General features: G+C 44.0%; 1 protein-coding gene across 1 annotated transcript in view; it reads right to left on the reverse strand.

Annotated features, from left to right (window-relative positions):
- The window catches only part of LOC126259616 (kalirin), a 1,784,965-nt gene that overhangs the window by 1,349,141 nt on the left and 415,517 nt on the right, over positions 1–20,307 (reverse strand). The window contains exon 5 of the mRNA XM_049956530.1: positions 3,681–3,794. Within this exon, the coding sequence (XP_049812487.1) occupies positions 3,681–3,794 (114 nt within the window). The remainder of the gene's footprint in view (positions 1–3,680; positions 3,795–20,307) is intronic.

The following is a 20,307-nucleotide window of genomic DNA, read 5'->3' on the forward strand; positions in this document are numbered from 1 at the left end:
AAATTCACCTGTAAAATTCCATGAAGAGGTGTCAGAGTGGTAAATATAATCCCTGCCCTCACCTTTAGGGATCCTTCTTGATATCGGTCTCTTTCTACAATGTTTGGGTCCTGAAATCATATTCCCTGTTCCATCCAGATGCGAATCTGTCAAGAATCACTCACTCTCCAGACCAAATTGGGACTTATCTGTGAGAACAGTAATGTCACACTTTACTCCTGTCCGAGTGACATATTGACGACGCCACTCTAGACATTCCCTTCTATGAAGACCCATCAGAGGTACACATACAGCAGGTCTCCGACAACAAAAGCCACTCTGCCGAACCCTTCTGTACACCATTTGCCTCGATGCAACACGTCCAGTGGATGCTGCGAGGTCAGATGCCAGTTGCCTTGCAGCACTAAGGTGGTACCATCATCCCCTTACAGACAAATATAGGTCCTCTCTTTCTAATGTCGCACATGGTCGGCATTGCCCTGGTCTTTGGGATACAGTTCCAGTCTCTAAAAACCGTCACCACATCCAAGAGAGAACAGAACAATTCACATTAAGCCACTGGTCCACATCAATTTGCGACTGTCCTGCTTCCATTTTTCCTATGGCCCTCCACCACAGACAGTCTGGTAGGCATTTTCTCTGCACTCTATGAGGTCGAGCATTATTAACCATCAATACAAAGTGTATACATCAACTATGGATGCAGGACTGCCCAACAAACACTATCCCATTTGACAGGAGCTCTGACGTCATTACTGTCTTGGTTGTCCGTTGACCAGAATGCCATCTTCCACGCAGAAAACAACTGTACGGACATCTGTTGACAGTTTTGTATGATTACATAGTGAATCAGCACAGAACGGTGAAACAAAGTTTTGTTACTTTAATTTTGGACACTAGAGTACCTTGTAATTTAGGGTAAGTATGTACACTACTGGCCATTAAAATTGCTACACCACGAAGATGATGTGCTACAGACGTGAAATGATTAGCTTCTCAGAGCATTCACACAAGGTTGGCACTGGTGGCAACACCTACAACATGCTGACATGAGGAAAGTTTCCAACCGATTTCTCATACACAAACAGCATTTTATCAGCGTTGCCTGCTGAAACGTTTTTGTGATGCCTCGTGTAAGGAGGAGAAATGCGTACCATCACATTTTGGACTTTAATAGAGGTCGGATTGTAGCCCATCGCGATTGCGGTTTATCGTATTGCGACATTGCTGCTCGCGTTGGTCGAGATCCAAAGACTGTTAGCAGAATATGGAATCAGTGGGTTCAGGAGGGTAATACGGAACGCCGTGCTGGATCCCAATGGCCTCGTATCACTAGCAGTCGAGATGACAGGCATCTTATCCGCATGGCTGCAATGGATCGTGCAGTTACGTCTCGATCCCTGAGTCAGCCGAGGGGGACATTTGCAAGACAACAACCATCTACACGAACAGTTCAACGACGTTTGCAGCAGCATGGACTATCAGCTCGCAGACCATGGCTGCGGTTACACTTGATGCTGCATCACAGACAGGAGCGCCGGCGATGGTGTACTCAATGATGAACCTGGGTGCACGAATGGCAAAACGTCATTTTTTTGGATGAATCCCAGTTCTGTTTTCAGCATCATGATGGTCGGATCCGTGTTAGGTGACATCGCGGTGAACGCACATTGGAAGCGTGTATTCGTCATCACCATACTGGCGTATCACCCGGCGTGATGGTATGGGGTGCCATTGGTTACACATCACGGTCACCTCTTGTTCGCACTGACGGCACTTTGAACAGTGGCCATTACATTTCGGATGTGTTATGACCCGTGGCTCTACCCTTCATTCGATCCCTGCGAAACCCTACATTTCAGGAGGCTTATGCACGACCGCATGTTGCAGGTCCTGTACGGGCCTTTCTGGATACAGAAAATGTTCAATTGCTGCCCTGGCCAGCACATTCTCCAGATCTTTCACCAACTGAAAACGTCTGGCCAATGGTGGCCGAGCAACTGGCTCATCACAATACACCAGTCACAACTCTTGATGAACTGTGGTATCATATTGATACTTCATGGGAAGCTGTACCTGTACACGCCATCAAAGCTCTGTTTCACTCAATGCCCAGGCATATCAAGGCCGTTATTACGGCCAGAAGTGGTTGTTATGGGTACTGAATTCTCAGGAACTATGCACCCAAATTGCATGAAAATGTGGTCACATGTCAATTCTAGTATAATATATTTGTCCAATGAATACTCGTTTATCATCTGCATAATATATTTGTCCAATGAATACTCGTTTATCATCTGCATTTCTTCTTGGTGTAGCAATTTTAATGGCCAGTAGTGTAGTTACACATCATCTCATACAGGCACATAAGATAATCCATATTTAACTGAAGAGTACATCAAGCCTAAGTCAGAATCAATAACACAGGTATATCTTACTTAATTTCCATCGCTAACAAATATGATGAGAGAACAGCATGAGTAAAGAGTATTAGGCACACACAGTGCAACTATATTACAGTTCCGTCGCTAACAAATATGATGAGAGAATAGCATGAGTAAAGAGTATTAGGCACACACAGTGCAACTATATTAGAATCTCTGGACCCACCTGCCATGCATTTCCATTCCTCTTATTACCAGCAGTGAGCCAGGCTATGAGATCACTTTATGCTGTACTTGAAAAATGACAGTATTGCTTAATAAAGGTAAGATAAAGAACATCAGAATGACAATGATTGCCACATATCTTACTAGATCTCGCAACAAAAATCTAAGCACTGTAGAGAAGCAAATTACCAGATATGACCCAAATTCACAGACAGAAGAAGTAATGAATTCAGGATATCTTTGAACTGAATTAACACAGAAATGGTAAGAATGAAACCATTAGAGTAAAACATATGGGAACACTGTTAGGATAGGTATGATGAAAATAAGCAACATTATGCAGCAGGCATACTGCATTATAACATTTTCATTAGTTATGCATAATACTCCATGTTCTGTTTATAGAAACACAGATCTGAAAAATAGGCTAATTTACATAAATGAGTTACATGGAAACTGTGAAAGGATGTCTTAAGAAGTTGTGTGGAATATGTAAATGTTAACAGGGGCTGAAATGGAAAAAAACAAGACAGCAGTAATAGCAGTAGTAGTAGTAGTAGTAGTAGTAGTAGTAGCTGTGGTTTTCTGGTGAAAGAAATGAAAAACAGAGGGAATGGTACAACCACATGTCTCAGAATATGCAAATCAAAGTAGGAAAAAGGCTGTTCAAAAAAGTGGTTCAAATGGCTCTGAGCACTATGGGACTTAACATCTGAAGTCATCAGTCCCTTAGACTTAGAACTACTTAAATGTAACTAACCTAAGGACATCACACACATCCACGCCCAAGGCAGGATTCGAACCTGCGGCCATAGCAGCAGTGCGGTTCCGGACTGAAGCGCCTAGAACCGCTCGGCCACAGCCATTGCATGTTATGGTTATGTACTCAGTAACTACTCCAGCATGGAAGGGACACCTGCGTTATTACATTACAACGGTATCAAATGGGATGGTGAAACTATAGCTATGTTTCTTGCTGTGATAGTATTATGAAATTTTTGTTTTGACATATACATAGGATTGGAGATACTTTTCATAGATAAAAAAGAAAAATCAAAATGAATGACTTACCAGTCTCATATCTATCCACTGCGAATGGTCGTAATGCAGCGTTCCTTCCAAGTCAGATGTCAATTGAGAAGTATCAATAATTTTTGGCAGTGCTTCCAGGCTGATCATGTTGGTCTAAACACAAAACAGAAACATAATATAATGAATCAACATTATGCATGCATGTGAAGCTATAATACACACATCAAAAAACGTTCTGCATCACCTCGGTTCCGAGAGTTCCAGACCCTGTACAGAAAGTTGGAATAGAGATCAACATAAATATAATTTCTGCCCTTTTTATTGTTCATGAAAACCACACATTGCATGATGTAACACCATACAGAGAGACCTTCAGAGGTGTTGGTCCAGATTGCTGTACTCACTGGTACCTCTAATACCCAGTAGCATCCTCTTGCATTGATGCATGCCTGTATTCATCATGGTATACTATCCACAAGTTCATCAAGGCACTATCTGTGCAGACTGTCACACTCCTCAATGGTGATTCGGCATAGATCCCTCAGAGTGGTTGGTGGGTCATGTCGCCCATAAACAGCCCTTTTCATTCTATCCCAGGCATGTTTGATTGGGTTCATGTCTGGAGAACATCCTGGCTACTCTAGTTGAGTGATGTCATTATCCCGAAGGAAGTCATTCGTAATATGTGCACGAAAGGGGCGCATAATGTTGTCCATGAAGATGGATGCCTCACCAATGTGCTGCTGATATGGTTGCACTATCGGTCAGAGGATGGCATTCACGTATTGCACAACCATTATGGTGCCTAAAATGACCACCAGTGGCGTACATTGGCCCCACATAATGCCAACCCAAAACATCAGGGAACCTCCACCTTGCTGCACTTGCTGGACAGTGTGTCTAAGGCATTCAGCCAGACTGGGTTGCCTACAAACATGTCTCCGACAATTATCTGGTTGAAGGCATATGTGACACTCAACAGTGGAAAGAAGATGATGCCAATCCTGAGTGGTCCATTCGGCATTTTGTTGGGCCCATCTGTACTGGGCTGCATGGTGTCACGTTGCAAAGATGGACCCTGCCATGGACACTGGGAGCGAAGTTGGGCATCATGCAGCCTATTGCACACAGTTTGAATTGTAACACGATCTCCTGTGGCTGCGCGTAAAGCATTATTCAACATGGTGGCGTTGCTGTCAGGGTTCCTCTGAGCCTTAATCCGTAGGTAGTGGTCATCCACTGCAGTAGTATCCCTCGGGCAGCCTGAGAGAGGTATGTGATCGACAGTTTCTGTCTCTCTGTACCTCCTCCATGCCTGAACATCGCTTTGGTTCACTCCGAGACACCTGGACACTTCCCTTGTTGAGAGCCCTTCCTGGCACAAAGTAATAATGCAGACACGATCGAACAGCAGTACTGACCAGCTAGATATGGTTGAACTACAGAAACCGTGTACCTCCTTCCTGGTGGAGTGACTGGAACTGATTGGCCTTCGGACCCCCTCATCTAATAGGAGCTGCTCCTGTATGGTTGTTTCATCTTTGGGTGGGTTTAGTGACATCTCTGAAAAGTCAAAGGGACTGTGTCTGTGATACAATATCCACAGTCAATGTCTATCTTCAGGAGCTCTGGGAACCGGAGTAATGCAAAACTTTTTTGATGTGTGTATATCTGGTTTCAACATCAGTACTACCCCAGAAGGCAAAAAAGGTACATCTTGCAATAAGAACTGGAGTCAAAGGCAAGTGTAAATGAAGGAGACTAATCAGAAAAAAATAATATTACAGACTGAACAGTAATTATTTGTATACCTCACTGCTCTCAAACTCTGAAACGGACATGGTTAGTAACCTCCACCAACTCGCTCGCTGACCCACTCATCAATCCATCTGACTGTGTGTGGACACCTGCACTAATGGAGTGTGGGCTGGCAGGCAGCAGGTAGAAGTCTGTGGTTGAACTAACAGATCCAGACCATGAACCCAACTGCAGGCCCATTGCCCACACACAGGTGAATGACTTGGGGCAGATCCACTTTGTGGACCGGTCAGCTGACTTGTGCACTATGTATGAGGGCTTTAACACCACTGTGTTATGTAAGCTTCCACTATAGAAGTGTAACAAATCTATTGTCAAAATGTAACTATTGAACATTATAACAAATATAGCTTCAGGTTCTGCATAAATAATGAAAAATTACACATTTCAACTTAAATGTACACGTTAGTAAAATGGTTACACTAAACACAAGTAGACAGTGAGTCACTGAGTGAAGTGAAGTTTTCAGTGATGACTTGTCTTAGCAAGGGTCTAGTAACAACTGAAGCAATGTGCCTTCTTAAAAAAAATATATATTAAAAACATTTTGTTCACTCATTTACATTCAGTAACCCTGCAATAACACTTTTGCAAGGACTAGGCAACAGTAATTTGCCAAACTGAAAACACGAAGACAAGATTATCAGATTGACTCTTCCACATTGCTGTAGCTTTTATACCTATATGAAAGCTTCTGCTAGAATAAAATTGTATACTGGTTTGGCACACAGTTATAATCTGCCGGGAAGTTTTGGTAAAGTGTACACTCAGTTGCAGAGATAAATACTCATTCAGGAAAAAATGTCTTAGGCTGTGGCTAAGTAACTTATGCGATATCATTTCTGCCAGGGGCACTAGTCCTGCTAAGTAAGCAGAAGGGCTTCTGTGAAGTTTGGGAAGTATGGCGTATAGTCAAAACAGTTTAATCACCTCCATGAAAAAATAAAGTTAGGTAATCCATTTTTTGTTAGTTTACAGGTACAATCTGTAGTCCCGATACACACATCACGCACCCATTCACAAAGAGGAGTATCAAACAGTCATTTGTTTTCTGCATCTGAAAGGGCAGAACACTGCAACAATTCATGCTGAGTTGGTGAAGTGTATGGCAAGACTGCAGCATCATGTGCAATGGAGGTTACACGGCACAAACACTTCCACTGTCATCAAACAAGTCTGAATGATGAAGAAGGAAGTTACACAGACTGGGCATAACATCTTAGGGAAACAGAGTGAACATCTTACAAAAGTTTTTCATTACAAATTTCAGATTGAGGTCAAACAAATGCTATCACTGGTGGTTTTGATTTTACCAAGTCATCTGTGGCAAAAAAAGTGAAGCACCCAGAAGAGGAAGACGAAACTAAATTACACTTCACGGTTTTATGGGGCATACACTGTTATTTCAGTGTTTACAATATCGAGTCAAATTTGCAAATAACTTGACACTATGAGCCTACATATCAGTATGACATCACAATCCTTCTGGTCTACATGCATGCACTGATTCAGTTGAGAAGGGTGTCATGAAACTGTTGTATCCTCTCCTGAGGCACGCTGGCCCACAACTGTTGTAAATGGTTCCTGATATCGTGGACTTCGGCACTGGGATGGAGTTAATGGCCGAGCTGGCCTCATACATGTTCATTTGGGCGCAGATATAGCATCTTAGTAGCCACAGGAGTACCTCAACATAATGCATACAATTCATAGAGACACCTGCCATGTGTAGACAATCACTGTCATATTAAAAATTGGCACCATGATACTGTGGCATGAGAGGTAATACGTAAGGATACAGGGTGTTCTTGACATACCATTTTGCCATTAGAACTGCCTCAATCAATACCAGCCGTGACCTGAAACCATACCTGATGGCTCCCAACACCATGATGCCGGATGTAGTGGCACCCATTCACTGCCCAAATGGTCCACCAACTTGCTCACTGACCCACTCGCCAATCCGTCCGACTGTGTGTGGACACCTGCACTAATGGAGTGTGGGCTGGCAGGCAGCAGTCAGGGGCAGCAGGTTGAACTAACAGATCCAGACCATGAACCCAACCGTAGGCCCATTGCCCACACACAGGTGAATGACTTGGGGCAGATCCACTTGGTGGACCGGTCAGCAGACTCGTCCACTATGTATGTGCCCCTCTGAAGTACAATTGACTGCTGAACAAAATGTGGCTCCATTCATCAGCAGCCCATGCTTCCCACTCATGGTACCACCCCAAACATAGCCATTTGTGTTGTGGTGTTTGTGGCAGCCTAAGCTAGGGACTGTAATTCCCTAGTCCGACTGCTGGTATTATCCAAAGAATGGTGTGGGAGATGACATAGAATGTTGGAGGGAGTCCATTACTTTCTCTTGGATGGCAGGGACAGATATAAAAGGGTTATGATTTGCTTGTTGCACAATATAGTTATTTCCTCTTGTCGCTGACAGATGTGGTCGACCCTCACCTTGACAATGAATATGCCTGCCTTCACTTTCCCAGGCAGTCCAACATCGGGCCAATGTCATGTCCGAATGCCCCATATATATCTGGATATTCAATGAGGCCCTTTTCAAAGTCGGCCAGACGCTGAAAATGCTGTCCTGCACAGTGATCATTCAACGTCTAACGCCATTCACACTTTCTTACATACTCTAAAAAATGTCGTAACTACATTAAATACTAACAACCCTAACACACTCTGGTGGCGTTAAACCCATCACAGAGAAGTGCAACTCTAATCGTTTACATACCCTACAATGTGGTGTATGTGTACGACGTTACACTGACAACAGATCACTTTTTATCAGGCAGCGTAACTCTCCAGCTGCAGAGGCCCAGAGAGGCTCGCATAATGTGAAAACAGCTGCACTTATATGTTTACACTAAGAGCGCCTCTCCAGGCTTCGTCAGCTGACAAGTTAGTATGTAAGATATTCAAATCACCTGATGGTGATGTGGCAGTAAGCCGAAACCGGTAATGATAATACTTATGTGATAAAAAAGGAAGAAGTGTGTGTCAGTCGGTCTCTCTATGAATTCCAATCGAGGTGACAGTGGAAAGGGAAAATTAGTCACAGATCAGTTTTCAAGATTTTGCTCGCTGCGACTGCTCACGCCCACTCGAACTACTCGCCCTAACGGGGCATTACCAGCAACATTGCAGCTACACTCAGGCCACTCCAAGTGACTTCTTTAGGCCCCCAATCACCATGGAGTGTGACTCCGAGACAAAGGAGGAAAGCATGTGGATTCACGATTGCCAAAAAAGACGAATACACAACCATTATCGGGCAAAGTGATGCGGAATGTTTGTCGGGACTGCCATGGTGCCTTGGTAACAGACTTTGCTCGTAACGAGCAGGATATTCCTGACGTGGCTGTGTTATGCTTCAACACGAAGTGCCGCGGGAAGGCGTCCGAGGCATGTTTGTACTCCACGATAAGGTGTCAACTCATTCCGCACAGGACACAATCACGGAGGCTGCTTCCTTGGGCTGTCAAATTTTGCCTCAGGCACCCAGGGACTTCTTCTCCCGGACGAAGAAACAATTTCATGGCAGGCACTAATGAATTTTCTAATATATTTCCACTAAACAGGAAATACTTCATTCTGAAGCCAGTGGCGGTTCCAGTGCAACATTCTAAATTACCTCAGAAGCGACTGGCTTGTGGATTATGTTTACAGAAAGGTTTATGCTTCTGCTGTGGATTATTTTTATGGCGGTTTTCGGTATTGATTGTTGTATACCCTATACATTTTTCAAACATTTAAACTATATTTTTGAATAAGGCAGCGCTGTTTCGTTCGAAAGTGGATGTGACGCCCTCCTGAAACGTGGAGCGGTGGCTTCCCGTTTAGCTACAGTAGCAGATGGGCATGTAATAACGTGTCGTCCTGACTGAGCGTTTATGGAGTAGCTGTTAGTATGTTGGTGCAAATAACGTTCAACCTCATCACGTGGCATCCTGACAACAGAGCCAGCTTTCGACATCACGCGGTCTTCATAACGCTTTAATTGCGCGCCTTTTAGACCCGCTTCAATATTAGCGCACGCTGGCCTTTTTTATCGCTTTCAAACACTAGCCTTTGAGCAACGGAATTATGAGAGCCTCGTATTTTGCCTGTGTCAAACACCCAACGCACAGTGTGAAAGAAGTTTGGAAGAATTACGCATATAACCTCGGATCCGGAACAGTAAAACGATAACGCCATGTGTTAAAAAGTTAAATGTAAGACTCTCATTTCGAAACTAATGGCGCCTACCAATTTTCATGGAAGCTACGACATATACAGAAAGCACAATAACACAGTTGAACAGAGTAAGATTGCATCTAGATACTGTCATTTTTGCACATAATAACCATCATTCGTTAAGCACATTTGCGTACGATAAAAAAAGAGCTTGCATGTAACGCAAGTAAAAACCTGAACCAGTGAAGGCTAGCCTCTGACTGATTACAGTACTTGAGTCTGGAACATGATGGCCACGTTGTCCATCTTTGATAAAAATCTGAAGGTTCTACATCAGAGGCACTACAGTAGATTTGGTCGGACAGTCCAGCCAAATTTGGTAATGAGTTCCATGATCATGAAACTGTTGTGGGGTCTGGCGTTACCGTGCTACGAGCGGAAATTTGTCTTCTTTTCTGGCCTTTCATCTTAGTCTGTGTCGTTTTGTAACGCGACATTCAGACACTTTCTTGGTCGTAATACGCCGATTATAGTTGAGCGAGACGCTGTTCATTATGGGTAACGGCAGATGACCAGGGTCAACCTGTGCGTGACTCGTCGAGCACTTCGTATACAATGCAGTTCCCACTGTCTCACATCTACTGCGTCGTCTCCATATAACTTTAGCAACCTGAAAAACTTACTGCACATCTCCGTTTATATTCAGCTTAATGTCAGATGCAAGCGAGCTCCCTTTCTGCTGCTAGCCGTCACAAAACGAAACCAACAGAACATCAGCGAAAATATTAATAAATTAATACTACATAATCTGGATGGGACACTCAAAGCCAACACAAAAAAGGAGGCACTACTATCGAAATGCACTAATACTCCGTTTCAACAGTACAGTGGTACAAAGGATTGGCAGACTACATACAGACTTATTAAAAGAAGGAACAACCTTTTATCTTTAAAAACGAAGTGGTAGAATTAAACAAGTAGTGCGGTGGGGCTTATGAAAATTTATAACCACACTGACAAAAATTAGTAAAACCATTACTCCAATTATTATCTATGGAAGGGAAGGACAAAAAATAATTCAGTAGCACAGTTAACTTTGTCACTTGCCTAAGGATAAACAGTACTTGACCCAAGGAGACCACAGTCCACACGTAAAAGGGCGACAAGGCAGGCAGATTACAGGATTATCACTACGCCCAGTTGCAAGAACTGCATCTAAGTGAAGAGCGGGAAAATTGTAGAAATTGTAAGATGTATTACAGTAACACATGGAATCGACCACTAAATAAACTGCTTCTCAAGAATAACAGCTTGGCGACTGGAATAAAAGTAGGTGTATGGCGTACAATATCCAGATTGAAAGCCTTGAACAGAATACTGCCCAGTGATGTGCACTTCCAAACCTACGAATCGATCGTCAATCGATTGTAGAACTTTATACTTACGTAAGTTTATTTCCAGGAACGAGAACGTCACCACATACGTTCGCATGTTCGAGGGCAGAGAGAAAATCGTTTTTCGATGAAGTGATATCGAAAGGTTTGTTATCTCGTGTCTCCCATATCTGAACTCCTTTCTCATCTACTAGATATGCTGAAAAGGGAAGGGGGAGGAGGAATCAAGCGGACTTGTGTAATTCCTGGCCGAAGTGATATAACACTCACTGATTTAAATGTTTTATATTATTGTCTCAAACACAAAACTGATCTCTCGAAATTAATTTGCTGAGAGCGAATTCCTTGGCATCGACTCTATTAGGTATCGGTCCACTATCCTGTAGTGACATATGAAGAATTAGGTGATGTATTCGGTGGACGACGATAGAAAGACGTATACAGCATGACATATGGAAGTTTGGGTCGGTGTGGGGAGCGTGCATGGATAGCAGAAAGCGGGAAATTTAAGTTCGATTCCCGGTCCGGCAGCAGATCTATACAGAAAACAGCTGACGTAAAGGCATTCACAGTTACCGGATTAATTCCGAAATGATTTCTTACAGCTGTGGATCGTCAACAGTGCTTGTTCTTTTCGACATGCATGTATGTATTGTATTAATCACCATCATCAACGCTACCACCATCACTGTCTCACAAACCGGTTTGGGGTTTGCACAGTGTACACCGCTTACATACTGAATAATCTATGGAGTGTCTTTTTTCGCTTTGGTATCCTCGAACATGTAACATGTTTCCCACAAGAATCACTGAGTATAATTATTCCTTAATCGCCATAGCAACTGCAACTGGCCATGAAAACAGCAACACCGTGAAAGTAGTATGCAGTATGTGTCAAACTGGCATAAATGTACTAAATGGTTGGATATACTAATGATTAGTATTTCAGTGCAACCACACGAAGCAGGTAGGAGAGTCCACAGCTGTAATACAAATAGAGAGTCCACGGGTTTAGGAAAGCCATACTCAGCTTAACGCAGAACGTAAGTGGTACCATGTGACTGGCGTTCGACAGGATAGTCGAACAGGATCTTACAGCCAAGTTACGATAATTTAGTCAGCAGTAAGACAAGCATCCAAGCCGACAGTGCGACGTCGTCTGAGTATTACGGACTGTCATTACCGCGACCATTGTTGCGACAGCCTAGTCAGGTACACGAGCAATGGTGTGGTGTGCCCAGCGCCAACATCGGACACATGAGTGGACACACATCGTCTTTCCAGAAGAAAGTCAGTTCTGTGTACAGCATCACGATGGACGCATTCGCGTGTGGAGGCTCGGAAACGAACGAGGGTTGCCAGATTGCATTCGTTAACATCATACAGGCGCAGCACCTGTCGTAATGGTACAGAGTGCCGTTCGATATACAACACGACTTCTCCCGCCGCCCCCCCCCCCTCCTCCAGTTCGCAAAGCGACTAATTAGGACACCAGGTGTTACATTAATGACGTGTGAAGGCCGGTGGCAGTACACTGTCTTCGAGGTCACTGTAACGTTACCTTTCAACAAGAAAACGGAACACCGCAGGATGTCCGTGGTGTTCTAAAATACCTCGACATTGAGGGTGTTCGACTGTTGCGATAGCCATCATGTTCTCCAGATCTCTCACCCACCGAAAACTTCTGACCAAGGGTTGCCGAGTGACTGGCATGTCAGCATTCCTGAGCCATTACGAGAGATTGCCTTTGTTATGGAGCTGAAACAATACGGAACGATGTGCCCGTATGTGCCATCTAAGCTCAGTTCGACTCAGTGCCCAATAAGGTTACAGCCTTTATTGATGCCAGGGAGGACATATCTGCGTACTAAATTTCCCACCCCATGTACCCCCCACATCACCTACAGTATACGAGCTTTTACAAAATTTACAATGAGGTGACAAATGTCAAGTGATACCTCCTAAAATCGTATCTGACCTCCTTTTGCCCGGCATAGTGCAGCAGCTCGATGTGCCGTGAACTCAACAAGTCGTTGAAAGTCTTCTGCAGAAATACTGAGCCATGCTGCCTCTATACCCGTCCATAACTGCGAAAATGTTGCCGGTGCAGGATGTTGTGCACGAGCTGACCTCTCAATGTCCCATAAACGTTCGATGGATTCACGTCGGGTGATCTGAGTGGCCAAAATCATTCGCTCGAATTGTCCAGAATGTCCTTCAAACCAATCGCAAACAAATGTGGCCCGGTGGCATGACGCACTGTCATCCGTAAAAATTCAATCGTTGTTTGGGGAAATGAAGTCCATGAATGGCTGTAAATGGTCTCCAAGAAGTTTAACATAATCTTTTCAGTCAATATCGGCTAAATTGGACCAGAGGACCTAGTCCATTTCACGTAAAAACAGCTCAAACCATTATGGAGCCACGACGAGCTTGTCCAGTGGCTTGTTGACGGCCTGGATCCCTGGCTTAGTGGGGTCTGAGTCACCCTCGAACCCTACCATGAGCTGTCACCAACTGAAATCGGGACTCATCTGACGAGGCCACGATATTCCAGTCGTCTAGGGCCCAACTGATGCGGTCGGTAGCCCAGGAGAAGCGTGCAGGTGATGACGTGCTTTTAGCAAAGGCATTCACGGCCATCAGCTGTTGACGTAGCCCATTGATTAACGCCGAATTACGTCGCAATGCCCAAACGGATACGTTCGTCGTACGACCCACATTGATTTCCGTGGTTATTTCATGCAGTGCTGCTTGTCTTTTAGCATGACAACTCTACGCAAACGCCGGTGCTCTCTGTCGTTAAGGGAAGGCCGTCGGCCACCTTGTGAGAGGTAATGCCTGAAATTAGGTATTCTCGGCACACTCTTGACATTGTTAATCGCGGAAAATTGAATTTCCTAACTATTTACGAAATGAAATATTCCATGCGCATTCCGCCATCAAAATCTGTTAATTCCCAACTTACGGCAATAGCCACGTCGGTATCCTTTTCCCATGAATTACCTGAGTACAGATGATGGCGAAATGCACTGCCCTTTTATACTTTGTGTACGCGATATTACCGCCATCTGTATATGAGTATATCGGTTTCCCAAGACTTTTGCCACCTTCGTGTAATCGGGTCGTTATTACTCTGTACACTGACTTCAAGCCGTTTCGCAGTCGGTGCCATCACTTACCTGAACAAAAAGAAAAGTTAACAACTACTTTAAATTTTGCTGCAGGCTTAGAAACGTTTGGGGATAACCTATGCGTCACTCTTTTCGCTGGGTGGTGCAACTGTTTACAGACGGCAGAACAAGAGCTGTCGTAGCTCACAGCAGGCAGGCGATATGAGCTCACAAACCGCATCGCAGTCCAGTCCTCCGGGTTGCATAGCTACTGTGCGCTATTCAGAGGAGGATGGAACCGGAACACGGCCGTGGTGTTCATGTCGATGCGGACGGCATGTAGGGATACTACAAACCCCTAACATTTGCAGCCCGCAATTTACTGTTCATTCAGCAACAGCAGCACTATGGCTCGATCTGCAATCGTTCTCACGAATAGGACGCAGGCGGAAGAACTGTGTGTGTTTTAGCTGGAGTAAATACTGATCAAACGACAGTTGGCACACTCAAAAGCCGCCAATAGAAAGGCTAGAATTATTTCCCGTTTTAACCAAAGCGCAGTTCGTGAATAGGGCGCTACGTGGCACTAATCGGATTATCACTTGCCCGAATCCCTTCGTCTCATGATCCGTCGCTTTCCCGTGGAAAATAAACGTGTGGCACAAATGCTTCGACGATATTGAAACTGAGCTCCTGGCATTATATCTCGTCATTTTTACCCGAACAAACATCGTAGTCGATTTATTTCTGCAGCGTCCCAAAAGCAAGTACAGCAGCTGCGACTAAATTTTCCTGCCGGGCTAGTTAAATTATTTAACTGAATGGTACCGCACAGGTGTTCCCGGAGCTACAAACCGTTGTTATTCAGCAGACTGACTAGCGGCTATAAGCTAAAAATAAAAGGGAATTGCCGTTAAACTCCCTCTCAGCATAAGACGCGTACTTTACATTTAGTGTAGTGTACACTCGCATCATATAAGCTTTTAACTAAAGTGTCATTTACGTGAAATCCCCCCTCCTCACTGATAATCCGTACCGAACTAGGATTTTCTCACTTTTTCTGTCAGTTATTGAGTCACCAGATAGACGATCTGATCTAATTTCCAACAACGATCTGCTTTGAATAGAAGCGGAGGACGCCTTCATTCCAAAATGGCTTTAAGAACTGTAGCAACGGATAGAACAACACTTCAACAAGACGATGAGCACAATATTTTCTAAAAAAATTACACTGCAGATTATCTACGAAATGCTTTTGATCGCCGTGAGCAATAATGAGTGACAGTGTTGTTGAACCTAAGAAAGAGAGTAAATTATCATTAAGGTAGATACTTAAGTTGAAATTTAAGACACAACATTATGAAATATGAAAGGACCTGTTGATACGGAACCGCTGCGGATTCAGAAAAATATCTTTCTTGTGAAACCAACTGGCTCTTTATTCAGGGGAAGTAACGAATGCTATCGACAGGGGATCTCATGTTCACTCCAAATTTCTAGATTTCCAGAATGCATCGTAAACTGAAAGTAGCAACAAAAAAAAATGTTGTGGAGAAGGCTGACCAAAGACTGCGTTTTGTTGGCAGAGCACTTGGTTCAAATGGTTCATATGGCTCTGAGCACTATGGGACTTAATATCTGAGGTCATCAGTCCCCTAGAACTTACAACTACTTAAACCTAACTAACCTAAGGACATCACACACATCCATGCCCGAGGCAGGATTCGAACCTGCGATCGTAGCAGCAGCGCGGTTCTGGACTGAAGCGCCTAGAACCGCTCGGCCACAATGGCCGGCGGAGCACTTGGAAGGAGGGACTGCTACACTGCGTTTTTCCGTCCTCTTCTGGAGGAGTGTGTGATCCTTGGCAGGTCGGATGACAAAAGACATTGAAAAAGTTCAAAGAAGGGCAATTCGTTCCGTATTATCGCGAAATAGGTGCCACAGTGTCACCGATACGATAAACGAGTTTGGAAGGCAGTCACTAACACAAAGGCGTTTTCGTTGCGTTGAGAACTTTTCACGAAATTTTCTCCTCGATGTGCCAAAAGGTTTTGTTGACTCCTATCTACGCAGAACAAACGAACATTATGGTAAAATAATAGAAACCAGTGCTCGCATGGAAATATTTGTGTAACACTTTAGTAAGAATTGCGGAGTGAGCACTTAGATGTAGATATTACCGCTGGTAGGGTCACCAATGTTGGAAAATACTGCTGTAGTAAAGACATAGAAAATGAAAACTCAAATACACATATGAAAAGTCATTCAGTTGGCGTTGACGAGCACAGGGCAGTTAGCAAGCGGAAGCAATTGATCTGCTTAGAACCATACACCAGGAAAGACTGAAAATAAACGAAAAAAAGCGAAAATAGAATTCATTCAAATGAGTAAACCATTTACATTTTCAGCGGAAAGCACTCTCTTCTTGCCTATTTTTCTTTTAGATCATATTCTTTTTGGTCCTGTTTCTCGTTAATCAGAACTATTTTTGATTTTATGATTCTTCACTGCCTACACTATCTCCTGGCACGCTCTCCATCCTCCCTACAGTTTCCGCACTTTGCGCGCTTCTTACACATCTTTGCTATCAACTCGTCTAATCTGCTTCATGTTTTATTTGCCGATTGCTTTTTCTCCAACATTTGAATTAAAACTACTTACGACGACGCTCATACCGCTCTTATGTCTACTTCACAAAACTGCGTTTCCACATTTTTTTCGCCAACTCCCTCCATTCCTGAGTAATCCATCTTTGCACATAATGTCTCTTCACTAGTAAGCCAGTAGTACAGTTTTTGATACGCTAGCCATTACCACTAACTGATCTTGTCACGCAGTCAGTTCCACGTGGCTGTTTTTCTACACTGTAAAGTTTCTGTCACTTGTCTGGTTGCTTCTTGCTTTCCTATGAATCTCGTATGCCCCATTCTCAATCTTGTTTCATAGCCATTGAGTACTTTCGTTCACATTACCTATCCAGATCTATTAATTGCTGCTACATGGCGAATGAATATTTTCTGTTATGTCATATTGCTCAATGCAACGCATCCCGCTAATAGTAATTAAGAAATTATGGCTTCACAGATCGAAGCTCTTGATTTTATAATTAAGTGGCGATGATGATTTGAAGTTCGAGCGCCTATTTGCTAAGCCGGAAAAAGGAAAATACAGAGAAACAAGACGTGTGAAAGTTCTCCGTCAAACCAAAGTGTGTCGAGAGAACGCAGTTTCATTTTCATTGTCATTTAAACGTCGGTAAGAGGGTAGAATGGACGTAATGCTGGCAAACGTCGGTCTTACATTCAGAATATTTAAATATTTCAATAGAAAAAGTGACACTGCACAGTATTCATCTCTCCGTGTTCTTCCCGTTTAGCTACGAAAGAATATGGTTCCATAAACAGGAGATTAGCCACAGAACAAAATTTTAGCGTAATTCTAACAATGAGAATGTGTATGACTTATTTTTTCCAATATTCAGTCACAATGATTATAATAAATACTATCTGATACACTTATCTACAACTGTTGCTAGTTTCGCCAACTCACTTCAAAGATGCATCGACTGACTGAGTAAAAGACATTAATAGTGACAACCAGCATGAGAACATTAATAGTGAGATCGGTTTTCATCTTCTGCACGCTATCTTAATATAAGTGCACTGTGACTGACTACACATTGATGAACCAAAACATTATGACCACTGCCCTCCGCGAGATTGAACCAACCTGGTGGCATTCCAGGAACATGAGACTGTAACTGAACCATGTAAGCTGAGCAGACAAGAACGGGAAATCATTCTGGCGACTACAGGGACCGCAGATGGTTTAATCCAGTGGCATAACCGACTCTGACGCCAACTGTTTTGGCCCGGTGCTTAGGAACGTATATCTCAGAAATGGCGAAGGTAGTCGGCTGTTCGCGCGCTGGTATTTTGAGCATCTGTGAAAAGTGGTTGAAGAATGGTGAAACCGTAAGTATGTGACGACGTTTCCCCGCTCTGCAATGCAGGATAGGCGGCGACTTGTGGTAGATCTGACGACAGAGTACAACGCTGGAACAGGAACAACTGTTTCGGAGCATACCTTTCAGCATACACTGTGTAACAAGCGTCTTCTTAGCAGGAGGGCGCTAAGTATCCCTAGTTGACAACACATCGCCATTTACGGATTGCAGTGAGCACAGAATCGTGGAGAGTGGATCGTGGATTAATTCAAACTTGAAGGTTGATGGGCGGGTCCGGATATGCCTTCATCCTGGCGAGCGGTCGCTCGAAATATGCGTCATACTCGCAGGCTGGTGATGGACATTTTCCTGGGCTTCCACGGGACCTGTCGTAGTAACAGAAGACATCATGACTGTTACGGTGTAAAGTCAGCGCCGGCATGCCAGTCGGGAACGACAGGGAAGAGAAGGCTATCAGGAGAGGTCAGCCAATCGCACGCTGACCGACCTCCCTCCAGGACGACAACACGACAGCTGCGACCCCTAGGTGGAGAGGACATAAATGCCGCGCACAACTGGTGGCAGCCGACTTAGATAGCAGCGTCAACGTTAGCCTCTTCGTTAGGAATCTCTACGTAGCACAGACTTGTGTCTGTCTATTCTCAAGAAGAATGGTTATTTTGTATGTCGCCCTTTGCCTGCGACACATTTATCAAAGTTAACTATTGTAACTTGTCTTGTTGGGATAGAACACATTAATAAGAGTTGTTTGTTTGTCTAGCGAACCGAGTATGCAGGATTCCTAGATACGACAATGACAGCTAAGGCCTACGAGAAAATTATCGCTTCATGCCTGATGTCCTCCCCGATATCGATGGCATATTCCAACAGGATAACTGCCCGTGTCACAAGGCCATAGTCTTAGTAAAACGGTTTGAGGAAAAGGACAGTGAATTCATTTTGATGTCTTGGCCACAAAATCCTATTGATCTGAACACAAATGGCTCTGAGCACTATGGGATTTAACATCTGATGTCATCAGTCACAGCAGGCCGTGGTGCCGAGCGGTTCTAGGCGCTTCAGTCCGGAACCACGCGGCTGCTACGGTCGCAGGTTCGAATCCTGCCTCGGGCATGCATGTGTGTGATATCCTTAGGTTAGTTAGGTTTAAGTAGTTATAAGTCTAGGGGACTGAAGATGTTAAGTCCTATGGTGCTTAGAGCCATTTGAACCATTTTTTCATCAGTCACGTACAACTTAGAACTATTTAAACCTAACTAACCTAAGGAAATCACACACATCAATGCCCGAGGCAGGATTCGAACCTGCGACCGTAGCGGTCGCGCCTTTCCAAACTGAAGCGCCTAGAACCGCACGGCCACACCAGCCGGCGATCTGAACACATCTGAGAAGCTATCGGACGTGAGCTCCGCTACCACAAACCACATGACCGTGATTTACGGAGACTGTGTGGCCCTTGCGTAGTCATCTGGCGCCACATATCTCCGAAAACCTACGAAGATCTTGCCGAATCCATGCCACAATCGCTTCTGTATTGTGTTCGAAAGGTAGACCGAGACTCTATTAAGCAGGTGATCATAATGTTCTGGTTCCTCAGTGTAAGCTGCGTAGTAAAATTTTGTACGATCTAAAGATAAAACTTAAATGCTACGTTATACGCATTCAATTTGAAAATTGCTCTTAAGGGGCAGTCCTCTTTAAAAATTTAAAAAATCGATTTTTTTTTCTCAAATGCTCTCTGCGTTATCGGGTCACAAGGTGATTTGTGAAAAAGTGCCTGCAAAACCCATTCACAGCGAAGAATAATAATCGACGTCGCAGACAGTGTGGCAGCATGTAATTTCAACGACGGCCTAACAGCCGTTACGGAAATCATGAACGTGCTCGAACTCGAGATGCGACCAGCCTATTACTACTTTTGCAAAAAAGCGGAAAGTGAATCGAGCGATCAGAGCAGCGGATGACAGAAGCTGGCGAAGAGGGCTGTAGTACCACCGTGACCACGAAGAAGATGGAAGAGGGCCTCCTTTTGGTTATGGGAGGATTGCTTTGTGGCCCAGCGATTGCTGACTAGGGGCGTGTTCAACTTAACTACAAAAAAGAATGTAACCCGGAACTTTAAACGCTTTTTTCTCGAAACCGTACTTCTCAAACTGCTGGGAATCACTTTTAGAACG

This window comes from Schistocerca nitens, chromosome 5, assembly GCF_023898315.1.
Source record: "Schistocerca nitens isolate TAMUIC-IGC-003100 chromosome 5, iqSchNite1.1, whole genome shotgun sequence".
Taxonomy (NCBI): Eukaryota; Metazoa; Arthropoda; class Insecta; order Orthoptera; family Acrididae; genus Schistocerca; species Schistocerca nitens.